The 18,362-nt window shown below is 34.9% G+C and overlaps 2 protein-coding genes across 3 annotated transcripts in view; one reads left to right on the forward strand and one right to left on the reverse strand.

The window, feature by feature from the left end:
- The window catches only part of Bsg (immunoglobulin domain-containing protein Bsg), an 18,636-nt gene extending 6,339 nt beyond the window's left edge, over nt 1-12,297 (forward strand). The window contains exons 2-5 of the mRNA XM_018453931.1: nt 9,239-9,502; nt 10,592-10,840; nt 11,035-11,482; nt 11,977-12,297. Coding sequence (XP_018309433.1) covers nt 9,239-9,502; nt 10,592-10,840; nt 11,035-11,482; nt 11,977-12,022 — 1,007 coding nt within the window. The 3' untranslated portion in view covers nt 12,023-12,297. The remainder of the gene's footprint in view (nt 1-9,238; nt 9,503-10,591; nt 10,841-11,034; nt 11,483-11,976) is intronic.
- A 246-nt stretch (nt 12,298-12,543) lies between these two features.
- nahoda (DOMON-like domain-containing protein nahoda) overlaps nt 12,544-18,362 on the reverse strand; it is a 35,196-nt gene continuing 29,377 nt past the window's right edge. Inside the window, exons 11-18 of one of the 2 annotated variants that reach the window (XM_018453894.1) lie at nt 17,991-18,133; nt 17,823-17,900; nt 17,328-17,670; nt 16,831-17,035; nt 16,561-16,748; nt 15,797-15,969; nt 15,048-15,276; nt 14,579-14,654 (exon numbers count right to left, since the gene is read on the reverse strand). In XM_018453894.1, coding sequence (XP_018309396.1) covers nt 15,070-15,276; nt 15,797-15,969; nt 16,561-16,748; nt 16,831-17,035; nt 17,328-17,670; nt 17,823-17,900; nt 17,991-18,133 — 1,337 coding nt within the window. In that variant the 3' untranslated portion in view covers nt 14,579-14,654; nt 15,048-15,069. Of the gene's footprint in view, nt 14,655-15,047; nt 15,277-15,796; nt 15,970-16,560; nt 16,749-16,830; nt 17,036-17,327; nt 17,671-17,822; nt 17,901-17,990; nt 18,134-18,362 lie in introns of both variants that reach the window. The other variant, XM_018453887.1, reaches the window with a different exon arrangement.

The following is an 18,362-nucleotide window of genomic DNA, read 5'->3' on the forward strand; positions in this document are numbered from 1 at the left end:
TATCTTACTTTATGCGGCATGAAATAAGTAAAAGTTTACAAATCATTTATGCTTACTATGACATCACATCAGGATTACGAATTCTTTCAACAAAATTCGGTATATCAAAATCGACATTTGTTTACCCAAATTTTACAGTATATTTATCTTACTTTATGCGGCATGAAATGAAGAAAAATTAAAAAATTATTTAAGCTTTCTATAGCATCACATGATAATTGCAAATGTGCATCATTATACGATGTATTTCATTTAATTATGTATGATGTAAATATTTCATATAGCAATATCGTAAAACGAATATTATAGATCTGAAGATATATTTTCATACATATGTTTTTGTAATTCTATAACAAAAAATTTAATCATTCAAATAACCTAAATTTTATATTTTCCTTAATATAAACGTTTTCGCTTTTATAATGTCATAAATGATCATAAAATTGTTCTAAATTTTCAGTAAATTAATTTGTGCATATCGTGATCGTCATACAAGTCTATCTGGGTAATTATAGAAGTATGCTAATATAAATAGTATGCTAGTATAAATGTATATTCTTTTAAAGTATATTTTTTCTTTTTTTCTTTATGTTTTTTTTCTGTAAGCAATTCTAGAATTATAATTTTTTAGTTATATCGTTGTTGTGGCAAATAAGCGATATGTTAATCATTTTCATTAAATATTTATTTAAAAGATATAAAAATGAAGCTTGAGGAAAGAATTTCTTATCGGGTCTTCTTTAATCCTATATTGGTGGGATTATCTTGTTGGATCTTTTTCTAATCTTTTTCTAACCGGAGGCGAAGAGCGTTTTTTTTTCCTTTTTTTTATCTATGATAATAATATAATCGATGCGGCAGTAACTGGGTACGTCATCGCGCGAACATTACTTTCACAATGAAGAAGAACTCGCAAGGTGCCGTTGCCAAGGTTTGAATGTCTCTCGTACAACTCGTATTCGATTCCGCATACACGCGCGCGTAGTAGTGTAAAGTATATCGTGATGTTTCATAACGAATGATTGCGACAATTGCATTAATACGCTCTGAAGTCTTCGGGACCAAGTGAAGTTTTGAAACTTTATTATCGGTAGAATTAGTAAATAATAATCATTCGAAAGTTTTTTTGGTACTTCCTAGACAACATAAAATCCAAAATCGGGATACATATTTAAAAAATATCAAAAATATCTTTGCAGGATCAGTCTAAAAGATGTCTTATGAAAAGAACAGTTTTCCTGAAATTTTGTTGGATTATTAAAATAAATATGTAGGACTTTATCTGAGTTGATTTTTAGAATGTCAAACTTTTTTATACAAGCATTACTTGAATTTCCTGCATAATTATTTTGATAGTTCAACAAAATCGTTCTTTTCAATAATGTATAGTCTCTGCAAAAACTGGAATTGAAAATTTATACTTTCCGCATAAAAATGAATAATAGATATGAAATAATTCAATGTTCACATTTTATAGTTTGAATGAAATTTTTCTCTCTCTCTCTCTCATTTCATTTCAATTATTTTTTAAAAACATGTCTACTTCTTATAAATAATTTTTGGTCAGAGTTCTAAATCGCTGTCAAATTTTTTGTATTCCTTTCAAATATAATATAACAAATTATAATTTTTTCATAATTTTTCATTTTATTAAAAAAATACATATACACTTTTAAAGATGTTTTCCCGATTTTAAACTTTATTATCTGTATTACTATGATTGTAGACTACTTTTGAATGAATAGACATATTTTTAGTTTATTTATGATTGGTTAAAAAAACTTAATCACAATATGGTTGTTTTCTCGAGCGTCAATAAAACTATATGATGAAAAGCTTAAGGGGTATCTCAGAAATCCCTGTGTGATAATATACGAAAAATAAATGTGTATCTAGGGAAATCGCGATGTGAAAAGCAAGACACGCGCGTCACGCGGCGGATACGCGGGTCGAGGTGGAGGATGACGGCGATGGTGAACTATTCGCGCGCCGCGGTGACTTTCGTTGCGCAACGACCCTATTTTCCGTTCACCCAGAAAACTCGACTCGTTTCCCGCGAATGGTAACCCATATCGTATCTGTCCGCCGAAGGGATCATTATAGATATTAGCCCTGATATATACGACGCAATGACATCAACGTTGATGGAATAAGGCAAACACGTTGAACGAACGTCGCCCCTGACTGTTTGCTTGCTTACGTTTGTGCCAGACGCATGAGAACGCTAAAAAGTTAACTCTGGATAGCTTGCACGGTCCGACTATTTTTACATCTATAAACCGCGAGACACAGCGAATCATAATGTCCCGGATCGAGTCGGAATCGGCGCCGAAAAACGTGACTACCGCGATTTCCCGTGGACACTTTATGATTAACAAGAGGTTTGTTTGGAATGCTTGAAACTTCAGAAATTTTTGCACTTGAAATAAGATAAATATATAAAAAATAATAAATAAGGCAAGTTTCTGGGGCAAATGAGAGTTAAGCGCATTTAATCAAACGCACACTTTGAAACTATTCTTATTAAAAAAATAAATAAACAAGTTACAAAAGTTTTGGTTTCTCTTTGGGTCATTCTCAGTGAACATACAAATTGAAATTGATACATTGAGATTGCCTTGAATTGATATATTGAGATAAATATACATTCAGGCGTTGAAAAGAAAGAAAGCGAAGGTACTGTTGTAAAAAGCGCGCAAGATAAATCTAAGGTCAACCTGTGGATCTTACGGAATTTGCTCACATCTTCGAAAGACCGTTAGTGCTCTGCACTTGGATGACACTCGGAAGAAGTCGGAGGATTAAAAGAGGTCAACAAACTTGACCCAGAAGTTAACAAGAATTTTCGAATCTTAACTCTCCGGAGCTGACGGAATGTATATCTTTGTCAAAGATGTCAAACAATTCAATTTTCTTTATGTTACATCTGCAACTTTGGATTATTCTTATTAAAATATATTTAGCAGTTATTCTTTTTCGTACGAGTTATGCCATTTTAATTCCTTCAAATTAATTAATGCTATTTAATTAACATAAGTTAAATGAATCTTCCAGATCCAGTGTCAATAATATTATGTTACAGATTTTGGCTTCGGAGAGTTAAGCATTGACAAGAATTAATGAAATATATAAACGGAGTAAAGACACACACTCGCTATATTTAAGAATGATAAGAAGTAATATAAGAAAAAATAAAATTAAGAATATTGAGAATATCAGCACATCCTCTCCTAATACTTCTTATTTTACTTTCTCTTCTTATTCAAAAATTAATAAATTTCTTTTTTATTTTATCCTTGAAAATATACTACTACAAATTTTATTCAAGAAATCGTATTCTTAGATATTAATTTGTTTTCGTAATAACTCTTCTGACCAGCTCGCAATATCTAGCCACTACGTCTGGGTGGTCATGAAACGTCTCTATTCTTGAACACCAGATGAGAAACACTTACATCTCATCCTGCAAGGATGCATCTATTTTTACGGTTTCCCAACGTAACAGATCCCATAGTTTCGCGACGTGTTCGGAACACAGAAGAGGCCATGTTCAAGATTATGTCCCTCAAAACGAGAAGACGAGTCTAGGAATATACCCTGAAAGTGTGTCACATGTTGCCTTGATTACCTCAAAAATGCAACACTGTGCGGCATGAAGTTTCGGCCAGCAAAATCGAGATGGTTGCAAGCTCAGAAAGAGACATGTTCTCGTTTTGCGAGTATTTGCCGTTCATTCATAACTAACGGCAGACAAGCGTAAGATAAAACGGAATGAACAATGCGAAAAATATCTCTGACTGAAAACAAAATTACAGGAATTACACCAGGCTATCAGTTTTTCTCTCCTATGAGAATTCTTTGCGTGCAAGCTGCGCCCGATAGAGTCACGCGTTTAGAATGCGAATTGTGACTATACGCTCGAAGGATACGTCCTTCGACGGTAGAACTCAACTCGCCTGAAATGTCATTCACCTAAAATTTAATCGTTTATTCCAGAATCGCGTCACGCACGATTCTTTCTCGGAGTTCTTTCTATTCGATCCGAGCGACAAACCGCGTCTGGCTAAGAATTCTTATTTAAAAGAAATAAAAAGTGCGATTAGATTCTTCGACGTTTCAATTGACAGACATTTTATCTTCAGGCTCGTGAACCTTGTGTGCGGATTTTCAGCTGCGTGGTGCCGTCGTGAAAGCAGGCTTAAAATAACATTCGTAGTTTATTGATTTTCCCGGAGTTACCCCGCCGATTCACATTTGAACGCTGTGTCAGTCCGCCGGACAATCGGGACAATTTCCCTCTCTATCGAATTCGACTGGATTTTGCTTTGGAAGAACGAAGGAAAAGAATCAGAATATTATTTGGTCGCGATCACGACCAACGGCTAGGGTATTCAATAACAGAAATTAATGTTAGCTCAGCAAAATACATTATGGTTTGGTTATCAAACCATACGATCTGTGGCTACGATTGATTGTATTCGTTATGAAGATATGATGCTGATCGTTTAAATGTTACTTGGTTGGTTGTTCGAGAATTCGCGTCAGGTATAAAAGCAACCTAGAAGATTATGAACACGAGGAATTGATTTATGGCGAAATCAAATGATGTATAATCTATGAATACTGATCTATGATCTATGAATATTGATTTAAAGCATTGATAGTACCTTTACGGTCTTCATAACTTTTTGATGAACAAATGTACTGAAATATAACAGATTTAAACAATATAATTCAAGTCTGTGAAGGAAAAATGCGACCAGATATGTCCAAATTAAAAATTAATATGTCTGAATTTATTAATGATTCCTCTAACGATTATTATATACATATATGATTATTTTTTATTTTCTAAGAATCTAATTTTTCGAAATGTATTCAATTTTATTTTTATCAATAAGCAAGTTTATAGGGAAAAGCTTCTGAAATATTAAAATATTGTATTAAACTTTGTATTGTAAAAAATGGACATTGAACGCGGCTGTGAATAATTCTCTGCGATGAAAATAATTGAACAATGCAATACGTCGAATGATCTGTTCTCGGAATTTTTCCTCGTTCATTAGATAATTCTCTGACATTCACGTGTCGGTTATCAGTGTGTTGAATCTGTAATCAAGATGAATTTCGCCTTAATCTGTTCGGTGACATTAATTGTTTGACATTAATAATTGTCAAACGACGCCGTCAACATTTATTTTGATCACAGAGCTATCGTGCCGCGACTCGAAAATAACGATTTGCGTTCTGATTCACATTCTCACTGACCAGACTGGCTTTGTCAGTATTTATCACAGTGAAACTACTGTGACACATACATACGCGTACGTCATCACATTGATATAATTCTGCTGATTCGTCATCAACGCATGACATTTCTGTTACCGAAAGTAGAATTTCACTTGAGCTGTCCGTCTAAAAGTCTTCTGATTTGTATATATTATATAAACATTACTTTCAGTATTATGTATGATTTGATTTGAACAAGGAATCAACAAGGAATTTTAGCAATGAGAAAACGAATTAACAAAGAAATGCAAAATTAACAAAAAATTGATAGTAATTAATTTTTCTTATGTTTCTTCAGATGAAATGCGCGCGTGATAAATAGAATCTGAAATTAATCTTTCTTCCAAATATAATAATACTCTTCAGTATCGCGTAATAAATAAATAAATTAATTGTTTAAAAATTGAATTTAACAAGGTTTAGATACTAAATTACGAAAGAACACTTCATGAAAATGAAAAGACATATGCGGAAAGAACGCTTTTGTTGAAGTGCGTATCTAAAAATTTAGCTAGAGATACAAATCTGAAAATAATTTTATTAGATCATCAAAACAATTATGTATAACGCTTAAACGTAGCTGACAATGTTCCAAAAAGTTTTAATTTTCTAATAACTAATTTGAGCGTCCTACATAATTATTTTGATGGTTCAAACAAAATTATTTTCAGATTTGTATTCAGGTCTGTATCTAGCAAAATCGATTCCTTCCATCTATAATTCAAATGTCAAACAATATATTGAAGTAAAATTTAATAAAACGCTCTAATTTTTATATAAAATTAATTTCTTTATGCGTGCTTACATGTTGTCCGAGGAAATAATTCATAGAAGTAATTCATTCGCAAAACTTGCGAGCAGCAGTTGTTCACGAATATTGCTGAGAGTAATTAGCTAAATTGCTACTAATTATCTTTCTCGCGAAAAAATTCCGGTTTTCATTGCTATGCGGTATACTCGCGAGGATAATTAACTGATTGTACACGTGCGATCGATAGTTTGTATGGTCATACCGAGACGGCTAAGAACCGAGAGAAACCGTTCTCGCACCGAACACCCTGAAATGTTAACATGCGTAAACACGCATTCCCTGTGTGCGGACGATCGATATTTCTGATCGTTCTCTCTCGCATTCGAAATAAGAACAAATATATTTCTGCCACACCTATTTTCTGCGCGTCTTTCACATAAGTTTCCCAGAGTTCAACATTTATCGACCCGCGCAGGTATGACAACGTCGCGAGTTTTTAAATTTTCAGTTTAATTTAGAGACGGAAATGTACTGGTTGATCTTTCTCTGACTTGCAAATCGGAACACTTAATATTTACTAGATTTAACTAAAACAAAGAAACTTAACTATTACTCTGTGTAAAACTTGATCAATATTATCTTGAACACAGAACTGCGGAATTACAATGGTTACAATAGTTGCTAAAGTAATGGTGCATTTATCTACGATAAGAATTCTTCGGTACTTTATCTTACCTTTTATTCAACGCGAGCTAAATACTTACTTTCGAGGGTCGTCGTGTCCAAGGTTAACCATTTACGCGAATATCAGTTTTACTCTGCGTGACTATAACTTCTTTAGTCACGAGAGAATAACGGGTGATGCATTTTCTTTGAAACGATGAGCCTACAATGGTGTTTTTTTACTATAAAGAGAGATATAATTATTTAGCACAATAATTATTTATAAGGACTTGTTATCTTTATTATTAAAGACTTTAAATTTATAAATTCATAATTCTATATTTCATTTCGTTGTCTAATGTGCTAATTGCTAAAGATTAATTAAAAATAACTTGGCAATTGTTTTCTTTGCCATTTCTAAATTTTTCACAATTTATGACAGGAATTTAACTGATAAATAGACTTAATCAAATGTATACATCTAATTCTGTCCTTATATGGACAGAATTATTGCATCGTCACAGTTCTTCACACTTTACTGACTTATAAATAAATTTGAACATTTTCTTTCTCAATTAAAATGATGTATAGGTAAGACTGATTTAGGGTAGAGATGAAAATGATCGAAAAAAAAATTAGAGACTTTATATTAAAATCTTTTAAATTTCAATCTTTTAAATTTCAATCTATTTGTTTATTGATTAAAATCTTTATAAAAAGCAGTTTTTTTTTACTTCGACTCTAAAAATTGTTTACCTAGATACGAGCCTAAGTATATTTTTTTGGAGCATTTAATGATTTTGATGCTGTACTATTGATCTAGAATTTAGTTGTTGCATCCAAAAAAAATTTTGTGTAAAAATAGCTTTAAAAGTAAAAATATAGTACAATGATTAAAGTGACAGTGATCCGATGGATATACATTATTGTCTATGATTATTTGAACGATATTTTATACACAGTACTCCCATTTTAAAAGTTAAATAAAAGTTTCATACTGTTATATAATATTAACGCTGATTTCGTTGTATAGGGTAACTTCGGTATATACGCCGCACCTATCAAAAACTTAATTTATTAAATATTATTTACTATGTTTAAAATAAACGAACTATATCAGTAAAAACTTTGTACTGTCTACTACTATGAAAAAAATATTAGAAATCCGAAATATATTTACTTTTCATATTAAAAAATGAACTTTTTGAAATCCTTGCATTTTTGCCGTATATCCCATAGGGATGGGATATATGGCTACTCATAGGAGGAGGGGGATATGTACAGCTTATGAAAAATTTACAAATAATGCTTATAAATAAGACGTAAAATGACACAATAACTTATAAAATGCGTTTATAAAGTTTTATTAAGGAATAAGAATGATAAATATGTATATGAAGTAATAAATAATAATCACAATCTTCCTATATATATTACAAGTGTTATGACATGAGGTATATATTTCATGTAATGCGTTTATTGCATTTAGTGCACTGAATTCAATCTGCGCAGTTTGTATGCTTTGGGCATAAATCCCATTCGCTAAAAATGCCGTATATCCCAAATAGATGGAATGTACAAGACAACCAACTAAACAAAGAATACGAAAGCGAAGCACTTGTATCTTGTTATACAACATGCTTTATTATTCCTCTACACGTATTCCTCTATCACGAAATAACCACTAAGTCTTTTACACGCCCTACAGTAATCATTTTATGTAGATTGTAATTTATGATGGCGCTTACTTATTACAATGATAAATCGATTCAATTCACAATAATTTCATTAATATTAACAGTTAGAAGCTGAAATCATAACACAATACTAATATAAAGGCATATAACAGAGTAGTTGCGAGAAAATTACCCCCACTCCTTCTATTTTTTCTGACTTCTGCGGCGTAAGTCCCAGTGCGGCTTATTTGCCGGAGTTACCCTTGGTTGCAATTATACATATTCTAAATTTAAATTAGAGAGACAACGTTCATCGAAATATCTTCAACTATTTTTTAATAGATATTATGTCGGGACATTGCCTCAATAATTAAAATTTAGAATACATACAATTATAATACAAACAAGTATACGACAACACAGTGTCAATTTTACTAATGAAGTATTATTTGTTGACGACATTATGGGCCATTGCTTGATTAGCTTTTAAAATCGGAGTAAAATATCTATTGTTCAAACAATTATCAACGGTATTTAGATCTGTTGAACAATTTAATGACAAATATCAAGAAAAATTAATTCTTTACATTGTTTATAATTCTATATTATTATAGTTAATAAAACGGTTTTACAGTAAGAAACCCATTTTTTATTTGATGCTTTTCTTCGAAGTAAAAAGACTTGTTTTTTTCATCTTTAATTTAAAATAATTAAGCAATTGTTTGTTTGCCGTTCCTAATTTTATAAAGAAAACTTGCAAATTTATTTGATCAATTTAATTAAATTAAAGATAAAATTATTTTGTCACAGTTTTAACTTGTATTGTATATAAATTTGAATGTTTTTTTTTAAATAAAAGTGCAATATACGGGGCCGACGATCGTGCGCGAGGGACAACCTTGGAACATCGAGTGCAACGATTTGAAGGACGATGATCTCGTTAGATGGACCAGGAATGGTCAGACGTTGGAACCTGAGTTGTCCAGTGGTCAGCTAGTTGTTTTTTCAAAGACCGACGCCGGCAGCAGCAAACTCTCGGCTTCCCAGGCGACTGAGAGTCACGAAGGAGATTACAAATGCACCTCCGACAGTGCGGAGTCTTTCCACCTGTCGTTATACTTTGGTTCGTAATGTTATGAGTATATATGTCATTATTTTGATAAATTATACTCTAATCACCTAAAAACTCTGTCAGTTAGAAAATTCTACTATAAAGTTTTTCCGACACCCTGTACACATTTACGTCAGCATTTTTCCCTCTATGCGACAATATGACGCGCGTTTATTACTGTTTCCATTAAAAAGATTAGTATATTTTGCTATTACACACCTACACATAGACTTATGCTCGTTTTCATCAATGTAATGTTTAATCTCTGTTCAACTGACTCTTCATCTTTTTCTAAGAATTAGAAAGATATGAAGAGTAAATTGAATCAAAATTAAAGTTGATCTACGTTGGTGAAAACGGGTATTAATATTTTATTATCACGTTTGTTATGTACGTGTTTATTGTAGATTCGAGTCTGATAAATAGCTAAATATCAATTATCGGTTAAATTAATAAGTCAAGTATTTACACCTCTACGAAGATACGTGGCCTATATCTGAAATCTTTTCTCGGTAATCTTTTTTCTGTGATAATATTTGATAACTGATATTCTGCCTCGAAATAAACTCCCAGTTATTGCTTTATTGCATGTAGAATTATTATTTTATTCATTTTTTTTCTCAATGTATTCTCCGACAAATTCATGAATATTTATTGCATTATTTATCGAGCGTATTATATTAAAACTGGTAACGTTAATTATCACACACATCTACATGCAAGCGTTAAGAACATGAAAGATTTATGTTGATTACGTAATAATAATATATCTCATTATTATAGAGTATTCAAATCGTCCTTGTACATTTGTAAATAATTAATAATCCATGTTGTGTATGTAGAATTGAATTATATGCACATGAAATTCTTACGACAGAAAAATTCGTTACTTATCATTATATTAATCATATGTCTCGCGTATAAGATAATCACTATGTCTTACGTCATACTTTATTATAGATAATAAAAATTTTAATTTTGTTGTAACTGATATATGCAACGTTTACACATTACACATTATTTTTTTTCTTTGACATCATAATTGCATGGTTAAAAATATAAATAATGGTATACCGAAAAACATCTTTTTGTTTGGCGCAGATATTAAGATTAGAGTACTTATGGCCAGAGACATACCTTTGGTGCTCGAATGTGCAAACAGAAGCGCCGGCGATAAAGTGCTATGGCTGAAGGACAAGACACCGTTAAGCACGGCGTTTGCTGGCAACGAAGATATCATCAAGATTGATAATGAGACTGGCAGCCTGGAAATTTTAAAGGATAAGGAGGAAGCTCATGGAAATTATACTTGTAAAGCGGCTAACTCCACAATCGAATACAGAGTCGTACGTGAGTACTCTGCTACAATGTTTCTAGATTTATAGAAATATTGTTAGAAGCAAGCGGCTTACGCTGGAAACATTGTATGAATTTAGTCGCCACTGTTAAGGTACCTACTTTAAAAAAAGAGAAAACCAGTTTTTTTTTAAAGATATTTTACCGGAAGAAGTTTTGATTTTACATTCGATGCTCTAAAATTTCAGCAAGGCCAATGGCGCATCTGGTTGAATCTACCAATGTGATGGAGGGTGAAAAGCTACACTTGGTGTGCAGCAATCTTCGGTATAGCCCCGGCGTAAAGATATACTGGACCTTCGGGGATCAAAATTATACACGCAGTAAGGATCGCGTGAAAATCACCAAAGATCCAGAGAGGGATATTTATGGCGCCGTTCTGACTGTCGACGACATCAAGATGAACGATCGCGGTAATATTATCTGCAGAATGTCATACAACTGGTCTGATCCCGTATTGGAACATTCATCGGAGGCCAAGACATTCCTCAGGGTGAAGGACAAGCTTGCTGCACTCTGGCCCTTCTTAGGCATTTGCGCGGAGGTTGTTGTTCTGTGCGCCATTATTCTAGTGTACGAAAAGAAGCGGAACAAAGCTGAACTTGAGGAATCCGATACCGATCAAAGTCCTGATACGTAAGTGTGTTTTGGAATTTGATTATCCCTTTTTTTATGACATATTATTTTATGAAATGTAGAATTACGATTTTGTATTTCTGTTCGACAGAAATTCATTATGCAGTCTTTGAACTTAGTCCTAATGATGAACTCTCGGAGTGATATATTCCTTTACATGAGCCTCTCCCATCCGATTTACCTCTAATACCACAGTTCCAATTCACCAGCAGCATCCATTTTAAGTCTACCTTGGATAAGTTTCAGAAACAACATACTCTAAAATCGGCTTCAACTTGGCTAAATTATTTATCTCGATTGTTTACAAAAAGAAAAACGTAGATGAAGATTATTTTTCCTACTCCATTTCAATTCTATTCTACTTATTTATAATAAAACTGCTTATTTATATTATTTATAAAATATGACATAAATTATATTAATGACGAACGCTTTATATATTCTTGTGCGTAGTTACTACTTTGCCTGATATTCTGCTTTCATTAAATTTATAGCAAACCGACACCTAACAAGGAATCCGATGTCAGGCAGAGGAAGTGAAACAACAAGTAAATGAAATAGAACGGTACGATAAAAGTTGGAGAACGGGTCGTCATGTGTAGAGAGCTGCAATGGAAATCTGTAAAGACAACGGAACACGGCTTTTGAATGAGAGAGAGAGAAAGAGAGAGAGAGAGAGAGATGTGTCGTCATAAATGTGGAATAAACACTGCAAAATGGACAGCAGCGAGCTTGAGTGGGCCATTCATAGTGCGCACCTGTGTGAAAACAGGCGTGTGCAGCAGACGCGTACAGAGCAAGATCACACAAGTTACTAACAAATTAAATTAAGCCTTATTACGGGGGTGTTCACTCCGTTTATCAGATGTTCGCCTGTTCGTATTCTTTAACTACACTGCTTTAACCAAAAGATGTGTCGAGTTATGTACAAGTGCCGATGATGACACGAGTGCGTGCCAGGGAATGGAGGGTATGTGCGCGCGTGTGTGCGTGTGTGCGTGTGCGTGTGTGTGTGTGTGTGTGCGCGCGCGTGCGCGCGCGCGCGAGAATGTGTGTATGTATGTGTGTATGGGAAAAAAAGAGGGGGAGAGAGAGAGAGAGAGAGAAATAATGCGTATGAGTGACAAGCTAACAAGTAAACAGACCGATAGATTAAAAAAAAGCAGAGATAAAATGCAGAGATAAAATATGGCGTACCCACCGAGCGCGAATACGTGCGCGATTACATATAATTTCTTACAAAACGCTTCGAGGTGCATTCTAACGAGCACCATAGTTCAGTCACGCGTTTACTCGTCACATACATCGCTCTATTGTTCCGCGCGGCGTTTGCATTCGCGTTCGTGGGTATGCCATTATTATTAATATTAGATTCGTAGAACTCGTTTCTCAAACTTCGCACGTGTGACCGAAGAAAAAAAACTTATGGTAGAGCCGAACATATGTGCTCGATACTAGTTATGTAATAATAGGGAACGCGGGCAGTGCGTGCCACAATTGACTTCCGGATGTATGCTCGCGTACTTTTAGAGATCGCAAGAGAGAGAGAGAGAGAGGGAAAGTTTATCTTTGGCGTCGCCTTATATTCCATCGCTCGTGAAAATATTTCGGAAGTCTGGCTGCACGCGACGCCGTTGTTAATGACATTAATGTAATTAATACTGTAATATTATTGCCATCGTTACTACTGCTGCTGCATCTATCGTTATTATAATTATTACAAGTATTATATCGTTAATTTTATCACTCTATTGTAATAATTTATAATCCGTACCAACACGATTATCTATATCCACAATGTCGTCATTGTCACAAGCATTACAATTTTTATCCATAACGATTATTATTAACCGCTTCGTAAGTATTTTGCTTGTTTATCGTTATGATCGCGCTACCGCTTCTCTGAAAACTGATAGACCAACTGCATAAGTAAAACAGTATGGAAATAGGATTTTAAAGAAGGTAATCCATTAAAGAAATTCAGGACGCATTTTTGTTTAAAAATGTACAAATGTTTTATTGCTCAAACGCGCGTTCTCGCTTGCTCTTTAGAGTAGATGATGTAAATGCATCCCATTGAGCATGTCGGCATTCTATTACGCGATATAAACAGACGCATCGAATGAGATAAACTTAGGTACATGTTTTTTTTATCGGTATTTGAATTTTCGAATTTCAGGATTATTGAATCCTGTTATTCTAGGATCCGTGGGTCTTTCAAGTCTTATTTACTTCATGTTAAGTTATATGGCCCTTGGATCTTTCTTGAATCTTCGAATACTTCCTGCTAAATCGTAAGATTCGTATTTTGGACCCAGGGATCCTCGGACAGTTCGGACTATCAGATTTTCGACTACTATATGAAATTTACTTATATAATTGTACAGTTTCTCTACCGCAAAAGCACAAAAGTTTGACGAGAGTTCATGCGCTCTATACAGAATTACAGGGCGCGGGCCCCATGGATATTTTCTTTGGTCGTAAGCGCCACTTCTATGCTTCCTACGGGACAATTTCTCTCCCCGTTTTCTAAATCCAGCGACTCGATTCAGTTGGATCTTCAGGGGAGAGAAATCACGGGGAAAGAGAAAAAAAGAAACAGATAAAATAGCACCGCACAGGGGTTGCGTAGTCCTTTCTTCGCGACCTCTGTCACTACAACTCGGATATGTACAGATCGCTTCGATGAAGCGAGTAAATCGTTTTCTCGCGATTTTTGATCTGAACTTTCTCTTGATTACTTCGGCTGGTTGCTGTAATCCACATAAACGCGCACAACCTCGCCGCTATACTTTCGCTGGCTGGGCATGAAGTAGAAGTCTGGTTGATTCGCTTGAGTTGCTATGCCTGAATTGTGCATGCTCTTAGGTCGCCCGTAATGATCCCTGCGATCTTGCGTATAGTAACCATGCTGGATAGGCGCCGAGTGTCTGGCACCGGGAGCGCGTGGAAGACTGTAAGTCGCTCTGGGTCCGACCATCCTGTTGGGCCCTTCGACTGCATCGGTACCGTTCATGCCAGTCATGCCGTTGCCGGTCATCTCCCTGGTTCTCGGCAGGCTAGAAATCGGGGGCGGCGGCGCCTTCTCTTCCGTTTCGAACGCCTCAAATGCGAAGTTTGTGTTCGCGCCGGAAGCGTAATCCTTCCAGGCATTACTGGCAATCAAACGTTCCTGCGCAAAAAGATATGCTTAAAATGTGAAATATGTGCGTAGATAATTTTACCAAAATTTTATTTTTTTAATCATACCCTCGTCATTTCTTTATCAGAAATTATAATCTTATGTATTTCACACATATTTGTTCGTCAATTGGCACAACAAAAAATATTTGTCCACGATCTGTCGACGCATATATTTAAAAAATAGAAATATCCAAGTGTGTGTGTGTTAATTTAATCATCCTATATTAGTGGAAAAAAAATCAAACGGAAGAGTTTGGTAGCGAAGTCATAAAGGCGCAAAAATGTGCGATTACAAAGAGTTAGGAAGAACCAGATAACAGCGAGTTAGTCAAATACTTGGGTTAGAGCGAAAGAACATAGGGATGAGTGTGACATTGCGCACCGATTATACTCGACGAGAAGCTCTACCAGCTGGGATTAGCTCGATGCAATTCAGACGAAGCGTAGTGATGCCGAAGCTGATGTTGATGATGATGATGGTGGTGGTTGGTATTGTTGTTGTTGTGATGGTGATGATGATCGCCGTTTTGTTGTCGATGGTACCGCGCCGCGTTCGTACGATGAATCGGGTTGGACGCATCGGAGGAAGCCAGAGGCAGCGTGTACACCCTCTTTTTTTGGTCGCGGGAAGCGCGAATCATGCAACACAAGCGAAGCAAAAGATGTCGGGTTCATTAGGGGATGGAAGCGTAGTTTTTACACTACAGAATGTCCCAAGAAGACGTACGCGAACAGCAATCTGATCTTTCAGGTTGTTTTCGCGAAGTAAGAGAAGAAAAGAGAAACCTGGTATCCTCTAAATGTATTATGATTCTTTTATAATTCTACGATTAGGATTTTTTTAGCATCGAGTTATTTTAATTAGTTACGATATTACAGTTATTTAGTTAATATTACTACGATAAGTGCAAGAGTTCCATCAAAATGATGCTTAAAGGCTATTTTCCTCCGGGATAGAATTCCGATAGCGTTATACATTTTTCTTGGAACACGTTAGGGATCACCACAAGATTTCGTTAGAGAAGGAGCAGAACACAACACTCAGGGGGAAGACCTGGGATGCGAGAAAAAGTGGAGAGAAAACAAATATGTGAAGAAGAACAAAAAGTTTCTAACGCACACAGAACATACCTTGGTTGCTCGTTTTCTTGAGCTCCTGTAGATAGTACAACTGGCTTGGAGCAGAGCGAGAGCTAGCAACGCTGCTACACAACCAACGACGATATAAAACTTCGTCGCGCTCAAGAACAAGTACGTCGCGGAGGGCGGCCGATCATTTTCATCTTCTGTCTCTATGTCGTTTACTGAAAATAAATATAATACATATTTTTATCTTGTGAAGTAACGATAGATCAATGGGGATGATGAGTATCTTAAATAATGTGAACAAATCTCCATTTCTTCGTAATATTAGCACTTAAAAAATGCTACTTAAAGCTATATAATTGAATCATACAGTTCTTGAAATTTTAAGACGATTACTGTTGTAATATCTGGAAAAACCTGAACAAATCTTTATTTCTTCAAAAAAGATGAAAAGTCATCTAATTTTGGATCTCAGTCTAAGATGGAAAATTTATCGAAGGAAAAGAGAGTTTTGTGTTAGAATTAGTATATATGATATTTAGGATTAGTTCACAACTCACAGTTAACTCTTAACCAAGATTCAACTTATTCCTCATTTCTTTTCAGTTCTAGAATTCTAAAGATGAGGAATCCCACATAGCACACAGCGCCTATAAAGCGTAAAAAAAACACTAATAAGGTATATAAGCGCTTTTTTAATTAGCGCTTTGTAGGCGCTGCTGTGCTATTTGGGATAAGTTAAACTTCGATTAGAGTTAACCATGAGTTATGAAACTGGGCTTTAGAACCTCAGTTGAAACAGTGCTTACCTCTTGGTGTTCTTACTATTAAGTATTGCGGATCGACGCCGAGTATACCGACTTGACCGGTCACGACCGCCTCGCGCAACGCTTTTTCCACTTCTAAACCGGTGTCAGCGGGTTTTAACGATCTACCCTTGATTTCGTTCTTGTCGATTATTAGGTTCATGCGCGCAATCACTCCCCGTTCGTTATCTCTGCAACAAGAACAGAAGGGAGTAGTACTTAGCAAACTTGTTTCTTGCTACTTGTTTTTGTCACTCTTTTTTGCTGTCTTACTTTCGTAATTCGTTGAGATGGACGTGATGGTAACCCGGAAGCATCTTGAAGACCGGTTCAAAGCTCTCTGATATCTTGTTCGAGATTAGTTTGAAATCGGGACTATCGGATTCGGGAATCACAAATCCGTCACCCAAGCTGACGAGCTTGATTTCAACATCGTAATAGAATCTTGGAGGTGGGACCGTGCTTTGATCTTCAATTTCTAAGTGGACAGTTGAATGATTTTCTTAATATATATGTATAATCGCAGATATATTTTGAAACACAATAAATTAGCATTAATCATATACATTAATAATCATAAGAAATGATGTTTTAACGAAAAATTAATTAAGTAACAATTACATTCTAATAACAATTGGACAAGAAAAATTTCGCTAATATAATTAAACAATAATACATTAAATCAACGTCTTTTTAAAAATTATATTGTGCGTCAATAGTTGTATCGGACAACTTTAACAAACAACAAAAATACAGTAATTGATATTTACCTTCTTGGCCGCAAGACTTGATACATATTCTATCTGAAGAAACGACCGGTTTTACGTCGTGTTTTCGAATCTTCTTATTGATCGGATTAAATATGCCTCCTTTCACCGGGAACATCATATATAAACAGTGATCATCTGTAAATGAAAAATCTTTGACGTCTTTCGTTACGCGCTTTCTAGAGAACCGGAGGGTGGTTACGCCATTTTCGATGCGACCGCTGATGTTATATACGTCTTGTGATGGATCTAGCAACGGTGCATTGTAGCCGCTGATCCAGGTGTCCATCACGAAAGCCTGACCTTTTGTCTTATCGACCCAGCCGAGTATGGCATCGGTTTGTGACTAAAAAAAAAATACAATACTACCTGAAAATTTCATAAGCTCCGACCTTCCTCTTTAAGCGACACATTTCTTTTCAAGGAGAAAACAAATTCGTTAAACAAATTATCGAGAGAAAAAACAAAGTTTTGTCTCTTTATTTGACAAAGTCTTACCATGTTATTGTCATCAGAAAATCCAACGCCGGTCCACGTATTGGTATTTGTCGTGGAGATTACGAACGTTATTAGATCCTACGAAAAAAAAGTATTCATAATATCAGTTTCATCAGAGTAGTTTTATCTACACAAAAGGAAACGCCAAGGAAATATGAGAAAAATTACCGTTTTATCCTTGTATGTCCATTGTATAGCATATTCACAAGTGTTATTTTCCGGTGAGCAATTTCTTGGATAACGCCACTGGCCACCGCAGATACCATCTTGCGATACTACACCGCCAGCGAATTCCGGTCTTTTAACTTCATCTGAACCGTTCAAAATATTAAATATTATAATCCAAATATTTAATGGACACGTTATATAAAAATAAAGAATGTTTTAAGAGTTAATAAAACATTTTTTCTGCATAATAAAAATTATTAATAATGATTCAGAAAGACCGAACAAATATACTTAAAAGCGAAAAGTTTTGGAACGCATTGAATCGACATTCACAGTACACTAAAGGCGTCATTGATGCCTTTCAGCTTGAAA

This window comes from Mycetomoellerius zeteki, unplaced genomic scaffold, assembly GCF_001594055.1.
Source record: "Mycetomoellerius zeteki isolate Tzet28-1 unplaced genomic scaffold, Tzet1.0 scaffold111, whole genome shotgun sequence".
In the NCBI taxonomy this organism is placed as follows: Eukaryota; Metazoa; Arthropoda; class Insecta; order Hymenoptera; family Formicidae; genus Mycetomoellerius; species Mycetomoellerius zeteki.